Below are 9,963 nucleotides of genomic sequence, written 5' to 3'. Positions count from 1 at the left end.
GGACTGGCCAAAATCGGCTGGGACGGTCTGTACTGAACCAGGCTGGGCTGGGCTAACTGAGCTAGACCGGTCTGAGGTGAGCTAATCTGGGATGGGGCAGACTGAGCTGGGATAGGCTAGATTAAGCTGGGATGAGCTAGGCTAGGCTCACTGAGCTAGGCTGGAATAAACCGGTCTAAGATAGGCTGCCTGAGCTAAACTAGGCTGAGATGAACTGTAATGAGCTGGGATGAGCTAAGCTAATCTGGGATGATCTGGGCTAGGCTGGAATGGACTGAGCCGAGCTGGTCTCAGCTGGGCTGGGTTGTGCTGAATGGGGGTAAACCAGACTAGGCTACCCAGACTAAGCTGGGCTGTGCTGGGCCAAGCTGGGCTGAGCTAGGGTGGGATGGGCTCGATGGCTGGGCTAATCCAAGCTAGGCTGAGCTGAGCTGGACTGAGCTGGGTGAGCTAAGGTAGGTTGGAATTGACTGGACTGAGCTGGACTGAGCTGGGCTGAGCTGAGCTAGGCTGAGATTCGCTGAGCTGGGCTGAGCTGGGCTGAGCTGGGCTGAGCTGGATTAAATGGGCTGAGCTGAGCTAGGCTGAGATTCGCTGAGCTGGGCTGAGCTGGGCTGAGCTGGGCTGAGCTGGGCTGAGCTGGGCTGAGCAGACCTGGACAATGCAAGGCTGCACTGAACTGTCCGGCTAGGCTATATTGGGATGAGCTGAGCTGGGCTGGTCTCAGCTAGGCTGGGCTGTGCTGCATGGGGGTAAACCAGACTGGGCTACCCAAGCTAAACTGGGCTGGGCCAGGCTGGGCTGGACTGAGCTGTGCTGAGCTGGGATAAACTAGTCTAGACTGGCTAAACTAGGCTGGAATGGTCTGCACTGAGCTGGGCTGAGCTGGAGTAGGATGTGATGGGCTAGACTGGGTTGAGCTAGGGTGGAATGGGCTCGATGGCTGGGCTAATCCAAGTTAGGCTGAGCTGAGCTGTAACAAGCTGGGCTGGACGGAGCTAGGATGGGATTGACTGAGCTGAGCTGGACTGAGCTGGGTGAGCTAAGGTAGGCTGGAATTGGCTGGGCTGAGCTGAGCTGGGTGAGCTAAGGTAGGCTGGAATTGGCTGGGCTGAGCTGAGCTGGGTGAGCTAAGGTAGGCTGGAATTGGCTGGGCTGAGCTGAGCTGGGTGAGCTAAGGTAGGCTGGAATTGGCTGGGCTGAGCTGAGCTGAACTGAGCTGGAGTAGGATGTGATGGGCTAGACTGGGTTGAGCTAGGGTGGAATGGGCTCGATGGCTGGGCTAATCCAAGTTAGGCTGAGCTGAGCTGTAACAAGCTGGGCTGGACGGAGCTAGGATGGGATTGACTGAGCTGAGCTGGACTGAGCTGGGTGAGCTAAGGTAGGCTGGAATTGGCTGGGCTGAGCTGAGCTGGGTGAGCTAAGGTAGGCTGGAATTGGCTGGGCTGAGCTGAGCTGGGTGAGCTAAGGTAGGCTGGAATTGGCTGGGCTGAGCTGAGCTGGGTGAGCTAAGGTAGGCTGGAATTGGCTGGGCTGAGCTGAGCTGAACTGAGCTGGACTGAGCTGGGCTGGGCTGAGCTGAGCCAGGCTTGGTTTGGCTGAGCTGAGCTGAGCTGAGCTGGACTGAGCTAGACTGAGCTGGGCTGAGCTGAGCTAGGCTGGACTGAGCTGGACTGAGCTGGGCTGAGCTGAGCTAGGCTGGGTTTGGCTGAGCTGAGCTGAGCTGGACTGAGCTGGGTGAGCTAAGGTAGACTGGAATTGGCTGAGCTAAGCTAAGCTGGACTAAACTGGACTAAGCTGGACTGAGCTGGGCTGAGCTGAGCTAGGTTAGGATTGGCTGAGCTGAGCTGGGCTGAGCTGGACTGAGCTGGACTGAAATGGGCCGAGAAGCCCTGGACAAAGCAAGGCTGCACTGAACTGTCTGGCTAGGCTATACTGGGATGAGCTGAGCTGGGCTGGGCTAAGTTGACTTGGGCTAGGATAAACTAAACTGGGATGAGCCGGGGTGAGCTGCATGAGGTAGGCTGGAATGGCTGAGCTAGACTAGGCCAGGCTGAGCTGGAATGAGCCGAGTTGAGCTGAGCTGAGCTGAGATAAACTTAGTAAGGCTAGAATGAGTTGAGCTGAGCTAGGCTGGGCCGACCTAAAGTTGCTCTGAGGTAGGTTAGACATGGTTGTCTGAGCTGGGCTGAGTTAGGCTAGCTACACTGTCTGGGCTGACCTAAGATGGGCTTAGTTGTAATGACGTGACCTAGGTTGAAACGGGCTTGCTGAACTGGGCTGGACTGGGCCAAACTGGAGTTAGTCTAGCCTGGGCTGACTTAGTGTAGCCTGGGCAGAGTTAGACTGGAATGGGCTACACTGAGCTGAACTAGGATGGGATGGGAAGGGATAGGCTGAACTGACTGAGCTGGGCTCAGTCGGCCTTGCTGGGCTGAGCTGGGCTGGATAGTCTAGCTGGGCTGGCCAGAATGAGGCAGAGCTAGGCTGGAATTAGGCTAAACTTGGTTTGGCTGGTTAAGATGGGCTAACATAAATTAGGCTGGCTGAACCACACCGGACTGTGAGCTAGCCTGGGTGAGTTTGCATGGCTGGACGTCTTCACAGCTCTAGTCTGGGCTTTACTGGTTTGTTCTCCTCAGTGCTGAGGTAATAGGAAGACTTTGGAGTAAACATGAACCAACTCTTGTTTCATGGGTCCAGACTGTGGCCTCTGTTTGTCTTATATGAATGGAGCCACGCCACTCAGTGTCCAATTCTCACGCCCTCTTCTCCTTCCCTGATTACCTGGTGGAAACTCACATGTACCTGTAGATGGTGCCTACATGGACAGAACCACTGCTCAGATTTAGTCCTCTGGCCTTTCGGTCCACTGCTTGCAGGGTGATGAGCAGGTGGCTGGAGTGGTGGGTCTGAAGCCAGGACAAGGCAAGTATAAAGTAAAAACACAACAAAATGGCCCCCACACCCCAGTGTAACCTCCAAGCCAGCTGTTCCCCAACCATTCCTGCCCTGTGCTGGCTGAGGTTGGCCGTCCCTGCTCAGGCCCACCAGTTCTGGACCTCCTAACCCTGGGACTGAGAACACAGCTCTACCCACTGCCCAAGCAGGAGTGGGGCTCAGAAATCTGGGGCGCTAGACTGCTCAGGAGCATAGCCATGTTTACAAAGACACTCACAGTGCGTACAAGCCCTGCTGGAGGCATCTAGCCAGATCCTTGTAAAAGACAACCTGCAGGTCACGTTCAAAATCTATGCAGCCAGTCGGTCAGCTCCAACTGCGGGTACATGATGCAACCCCTATGTGATACTGGGCCTAGGTTCTCCGGTATAAAGAAGAAAAAGACATGGTCCTTTCTCCAGAGATTGTCTCAAGATGGGCAGTGTGAGGACTACTATCTCACTCATGTTTTATGTTCCAGAGACCCCGAGAGATCCCACCATCTACCCACTGAGACCCCCACCATCTCTGTCAAGCGACCCAGTGATAATCGGCTGCCTGATTCAGAATTACTTCCCATCCGGAAATATGAATGTGACCTGGGGCAAGAGTGGGAAGGATATAAGCGTCATAAACTTCCCACCTGCCCAGATCTCTGGGGGGCCATACACCATGTGCAGCCAGTTGACGTTGCCAGCTGCAGAGTGCCCAGAAGACACAACTGTGAAGTGCTCTGTGCAATATAACACGAGCCCCGTCAAAGAATTGAGTGTGAAATGCCCTGGTAAAGGTTGGTGGAGGGGTCATCTGGGGATGGGCTAAGTCCTACCTTAACCTGGTATCTGGACCCACTACCCCTCTGAAGCACACATCCCACTCAGAAACCTCCCATGAGGGATGGGGGAGGGGGTGTGGACAGGCCAGAGGGAGCAGAGGCCTCAGAACATCCAGAAAGGGGGACAGCAAAGGAGAAAAGGAAACTATTCTGATTTGCTAGGACTTCTCTGTTACATTTATAGTGTGTCCTCCCCTATCCTGCCAACCCAGCCTGTCACTGCAACGGCCAGCTCTCGAGGACCTGCTCCTGGGTTCAGAGGCCAGCCTCACATGTACTCTGAGCGGCCTGAAAAAGTCTGACGGAGCCGTCTTCACCTGGCAGCCCACCACTGGGAAGGATGCAGTGCAGAAGGAACCTGTGCAGGACTCCTGTGGCTGCTACAGTGTGTCCAGCGTCCTGCCTGGCTGTGCTGAGCGCTGGAACAATGGAGAGACCTTCACATGCACAGCTACCCACCCTGAATCTGAGACCCCCTTAACCAGAGAAATTGCCAAAGTCAGAGGTGGGCCCAGATGCATACCTGGGACATCGTATGATGTTCCCTGCTTGCGTACCTGCTTTCTTCCTCTAATACAGATGCTCAGCTGCTCAGGCCCTTGTGTCACAGAGGGAAACTGGAGCTATCCAAAGAACTGCCCAGAAGGGAAGGGCAGAGAGGTCTCTGCTCTCCTTGTCTGAGCCATAACTCTTCTTTCTACCTTCCAGAAAACACCTTCCCACCCCAGGTCCACCTGCTACCGCCGCCGTCGGAGGAGCTGGCCCTGAATGAGCTCGTGTCCCTGACATGCCTGGTGCGAGGATTCAACCCTAAAGATGTGCTGGTGCGTTGGCTGCAAGGGAATGAGGAGCTGCCCTCTGAAAGCTACCTAGTGTTTGAGCCCCTGAGGGAGCCAGGCGAAGGAGCCATCACCTACCTGGTGACAAGCGTGCTGCGTGTGTCAGCTGAAACCTGGAAGCAGGGTGCCCAGTACTCCTGCATGGTGGGCCACGAGGCCTTGCCCATGAGCTTCACTCAGAAGACCATCGACCGTCTGTCGGGTAAACCCACCAACGTCAACGTGTCTGTGATCATGTCAGAGGGAGATGGCATTTGCTACTGAGCCACCTTGCCTGCCCCTACTCCTTAAATAAACTCTGTGCTCATCCAAAGTATCCCTGAACTTCCATCCAGTGCCTGTCCATCATCCTTAGGGTCTACAAAACACTGGGAGGGGTCAGGGCCCAGGGAAGGAGGAACCCCCACCACCTGAGCTTGTAAGGCCTCAGAGATTCTGAAGGACCTGCATGCCTAGAGTATATGTGTATGAATGTATACGTATTAGTGAGTGCCTTTGCGTGTGTACCTGTGCGTAACAAGAGAGGAGTGGGTTTGTGCGTGCCTACGGGTTTATATAGGTATGTATATGGGCATAAGTGCATACGCCTTTAAGTGTGAGCATATCTGTGTCCCCGTGAACACCTGTGTGTCTGTGTATGCCTATGAGTGTGCACGTATCTGTGTATGCTCATGTTGGTGGAAACATGTGTGCCTATGAGTGTGTGTACCTGCCAGGTGGATGTGCAATGAAAGGGAGGTGAGAATGGGGGTGAAGTCCGAGATGAGCAGATTCAGCCAAGACAGGCAAAGCTCAGGGGAGAGTCCCAAGAGCAGTGGGTTGCTGCAGAAGTACTCTGAATGGTACTTCTGAATGGTGGTGTGGCTGTGTGAGTATAAGATTACAGCTTTTGTCCTAAACAAGAAAGGGATAGATGGAGCAAGAGAGTAGCAAGACCAAGGCTGGTACTGCCTGGGAGTCACAATAGGGATGGTAAAGGAGTGAGGAGATGAATTCAAGGGGCACTGGGAAGAAGATGCCACCCACCCTCAGTTGACCAGCCCTGAATGGAGACGTGCATAGCCACTCAGGGTGACCACTGACTCATGAGAAAGAGACATAACATGGCACAGACAGCCCTCAGCAGCACCCTGCTCTGCATATATGCACATGGGCATACACCCTGGTCTGCATACAGGTACATGGGCATACACGCACATACATTTGCACACTCACACAGACCCGAACCCTGGAGGAGGACGAAGTTCACAGCCCACACCCAGCTTCTGGAAAGCAATGGGAGTCCCCTCCCAAGCCCAACCATGACAACTCATGGACAAGTCTATAAGCTCCTCCAGGTGGCCCCTTTCTAACCTAAGTCTCCCTTCCCACCCTGAGCCCAAGTATAACAAACCAGAAACAGGGTATGTGGCAAGCTGGGAAAAGACAGGAGCAGGCCATAGAGACCACTCTCACACAGGCCTTGGCCTCCTCCATGGGCACCCCTAGAACACAAAGTTCTACAACCAGGTACACTTGGCACCCAGATGCCCACAAGAGGGCAGTGGGGCCCCTGCTCCTGTCTCACGGGCCTTCAGAACCTCTCCAGGGGCCTGGTTTCTAGCAACTTCCCTCTGCTGTCAGAGCAAGGCCCATGCACACCCTGGATACCCTCCAGCTTGAAAGTCCACTTCCCCGAGGATAGCAAAAGCGACAGGCCAGCTTTGGAAACCTGACCCAGAAAAGCACGATAGCCACCCATGGAACCCAAGGCCTGGTCCAAAACAGAATTCTAGTAAGGAGGAGCCAATAGGTGAAAGACTGAACACACACAGGGAGAGAAGACAGAGGAGCACGATAGTCGAGAGAGGGGGGCTGGTGGGTGAGGCCATGAGTTAGTGACTGGAGCAAGGTTGGGTGGATATGCAGATGAATGATGGGAATGGTGGATGGACTGATGGATGGCTGCAGTGACAGAAATATGAGTGACTGAGTATCGGCACACAGTCCCTACCTCCACTTAAAATCAAAGTTCTATGCGCGGAGACTCTGAGGGCAGTGGGGTTGTCTCTACCGGGAGACTTTAGTGTTGGTTAACCCCCCCCCCAAGTTCTTTATAATGCAACAGAATCCTCTGACCACATGTCCACCCCTTGGTATTCCAACCTCAGCCCAGAAATCACCTTGGCCTGTATCTGTTTGAGAGTGTCCGATCTTACCTAACCCTAGTACCCAGGCCAAGTTCAACCTAAGAACTGGGGCTTTTGTGAGGTGTTGCTAAATGTCTAGAGAGGTCTGAGACAAGTGGCCTTGGGCTCAAACTCTTCTCAGAGCCTCAAAGACAGAAACAACTCTCTTACCATGATAGTTCTCTAATTAAGATCCCCTGAGGGAAAGAGAGAGAGTCAGGTCTTGGGGGGCATCTCAAGAACTTCAAGGATTCCAGCTCCTTACCTGGGACCCTGCCTTCTCATTATCCCAGAACAAGTCCCTTCTCAGAGATAAGGAACCCCTGCCACCACCGTCCCCAAAGCCCAAGGGGGCATAGAAACAGAGGCCTTAAGCCTGAGCCCCTATCCCCATGGGTTTGGATCTAGAAGGTCATCTATGTCTTACAGAATGCCAAGAGCCACCTTCCTATGTGATACTGGACCAGTCACAAGACATCCTGGAGGAAGAGACCCCGGGTGCCAGTCTGTGGCCCACCGCTGTGACCTTCCTCACCCTCTTCCTACTGAGCTTGTTCTACAGCACAGCACTCACCGTCACAACTGTACGAGGCCCATTTGGCAGCAAAGAGGTCCCCCAGTACTGACCAGGAGCCAGCCACAGGTGGCTGTCATGGAGACGGTGGGGTACAGGGTGGGGGCAGGGGCCTTGAGGATTTACTCAGCCCCTCCACATGTGGCCTTGCAACCCTTCACAGACATCAAGGAAGTGGAAGGAAGTAGAAGGAAATTATGGCAGCACTTCCTGGGTTTAACCCAGTCTTCCAGAAGCCAGGCTGAGACCTCAGCAAAAGCAAAGACATAACCCAACTCCAGGATCCTCCCCTCTGGCTGACCACTTGTGTCTTTGCACGGATGAAGCTTGGAGAAAGTCCTCTATGTTTCAGAGACTGATGTGACAGCTTCCCACCCGACTCCCATACTTTGCTGAGCAATAAACTGGTGCAAAAGCACAGTTTCTTACTATCAAAAACAAAAGTTAACAAAGGATTGGGTGAGGGGGTCAGAGATAGTGTGGTGGTGCCATGCTAAACTGTTGCTTACGGTATAGAATGTGGCGGCATTGGGCAGGGCAGACACAGGGTGACCACTGTCTAGTGTCCGAGACAACCGTGTGTAGCTGTAGCCAAGATGAACACTGACTGACTTCAACAAGTATTTGTGGCCTCTTCAGACCCAATACCAGGCCATTAGCTTGATCTCTGGACCTGACTTCTAAACATTTGGCCTCTGTGAACACCCTTGCCAAACACTGGTCCTGGTTGTGAACCTTGGTCCTGAATACTGAGCCTTATCTTGGTAACTGAACCATAATCCTGATCCCTGACCTCAGTCACGATCATGAAACCCTGGTCCTGGCCACTCGTTCCAATAACTGGTCCCTAGTCCTGAGCCCTGAGTCCTGGTCCAGGTCACTGAATCCTGGTCATGATCAATGGGTTTGGTCCTCATTCCTGAGCCTAGTCTTGATCACTGATCACTGGTTCTGATCATTAACAACTAACCTGATCACTAGTCCCCATTCCTAATCACTGGGCCGCAATACTGATCACTGAACCCTGTTTCTAAACAATGTGTAGTGAAATGTATGGTAAAACCTTTGTATCTGGCTTTGAGTGAAATGTTTCGGCAGACCTTTGCTATGTTTTGGGTTAATCAGGAAAGGCTGAGAAATGGTTTTGAGGCTGTTTGAACCTTGAAGAAATGTTGTCTCCCTGGACAATCTGCACTTGGTACTACATTAAGGTTTGCAGTTGCACACACCTTGGTCCTAAACACTCCTGGCAGACTTAGAACTCTTACGTTTGATTATGGCTAGCCATAGTTGAAAAGGGCTGAGAGTTGTATGGGTGGTCTGCTCTCTCTCACAGCAAGGGCAAGATGACTTTGGTAGTTGAAAACTTTCCCAGCCCCAACTAACTCTGTATAATGTTTGAATAAAGTAACGGCAGTAGGCTAGTTGTGGTTAATCTTTATTCCAAGAAGAATGAACCCCTCTGCTCCTTCAGAAAAGGAAGGCTTAGCATTTTGGTGAGCTTCTCTCTACTGAGGCACCTATGACCAACTCAGTGTTCTTTGATTCCTGTCACCAGATCCAGTCTTGATCACTAAGTGCCAGTCCTCATCACTAAACCCTGGTCTCCACCAGTCTGCTTGGGTTCTGATAATCAGACTCACATTCTGATAACTGGGCCCTGATTCTGGTCACTAGCTCTTTGCCCTGGTCATGGACATTTGACCCTAGTCCACGGCACTGAGTTCTGGGCATGGACCCTGGGCCCTAGTCCTAGGTACTGGGTTCTGGTTCTAACAACTAGGTCCTGTACTGATCAATGGGCCCTGACCTAGACATTGGGCCCTGGTCCTCAACATCAACTTCTAAGCCTGAACTCTAGCCCCAAATTCTGCTTATCAACACTGGTCCTGGACCTTGGTCCTCATCACACATCCATTCTATGAGGCCCAAGGAATCAGTGGTATTTTACAAGAAGTCCCTTTGATATTCCAAGCCTCATTCCCATTAGGAAGATCTCTACAGGGGATTCCTGCAGAAGGTTCCAGAATCCCCACCACACTGTTCACATACTGGGCTGCAACTGGGACAGTGACCCCTTTTGCTCATGGAAACAAAGCAGGCCCAGGCCCTGTGAGCTGGAGCCTCTGGCCTGGGGTCTACAGATGTGGGGTCAGCACTGTGGAGAAGGTTTACAGGGCAGGTGTGGGGGTAGGGCAGGGATGGTCACATTAGCATCTTGTTTTTCTTTCTTCTGAAGTCTCTGTTTTCTATCACCTGCTGAAACATTCAAAATAACTCCACTCTGAGGCCAGCTGAGTCATCCTGAGCCTATCTCAGCCCAGGTGCCCCAAAACAGAGCTACTGTTCTGAGAATCACACCACCCTGGACCAGGCCAGGTGGGTCTGGGGCTGGATGAGGGGTCAGAGCCAGGGGAGCCCTGACAGGGACTGAGAAGGCCCCAACCCCCATCACTCAAGGTTCTCCACAACCATCCACAGTCATGCCTTAGTGAGGCCATGTTCTGTCCCAGTGAGAACAAGTCCAATTAAGATTAAGTCTGGTCTTCCCAGGGTCATTCAGTGTCAAGGAGTGTCAACCAAGGCCAGCCAAGGCCAGCCTGAGGT

The 9,963-nt window shown here is 52.9% G+C and overlaps 1 long non-coding RNA gene and 1 gene segment (V, D, J or C); both read left to right on the top strand.

Annotated features, from left to right (window-relative positions):
- Positions 1-519: 519 nt before the first annotated feature.
- Positions 520-4,930, top strand: LOC148005498 (Ig alpha chain C region-like). The segment is given in 4 exon segments: positions 520-1,135; positions 1,514-3,730; positions 3,960-4,280; positions 4,484-4,930. Coding segments are annotated over 3 exon segments (1,071 nt in total).
- Positions 4,931-6,669: 1,739 nt separating this feature from the next.
- LOC148005497 (uncharacterized) lies at positions 6,670-8,780 on the top strand. Its single transcript, XR_015623430.1, has 2 exons — positions 6,670-7,425; positions 7,520-8,780. It is a non-coding gene; the product is annotated as an uncharacterized LOC148005497 (long non-coding RNA).
- The last annotated feature ends 1,183 nt before the right edge of the window (positions 8,781-9,963 follow it).

The sequence above is a fragment of the Rattus norvegicus genome, chromosome 6 (assembly GCF_021556685.1).
Source record: "Rattus norvegicus strain SHRSP/BbbUtx chromosome 6, alternate assembly SHRSP_T2T, whole genome shotgun sequence".
NCBI lineage: Eukaryota > Metazoa > Chordata > Mammalia > Rodentia > Muridae > Rattus > Rattus norvegicus.
The sequence above is the reverse complement of the archived record's forward strand: the minus strand, read 5'-3'. Positions and strand labels throughout refer to the sequence as shown.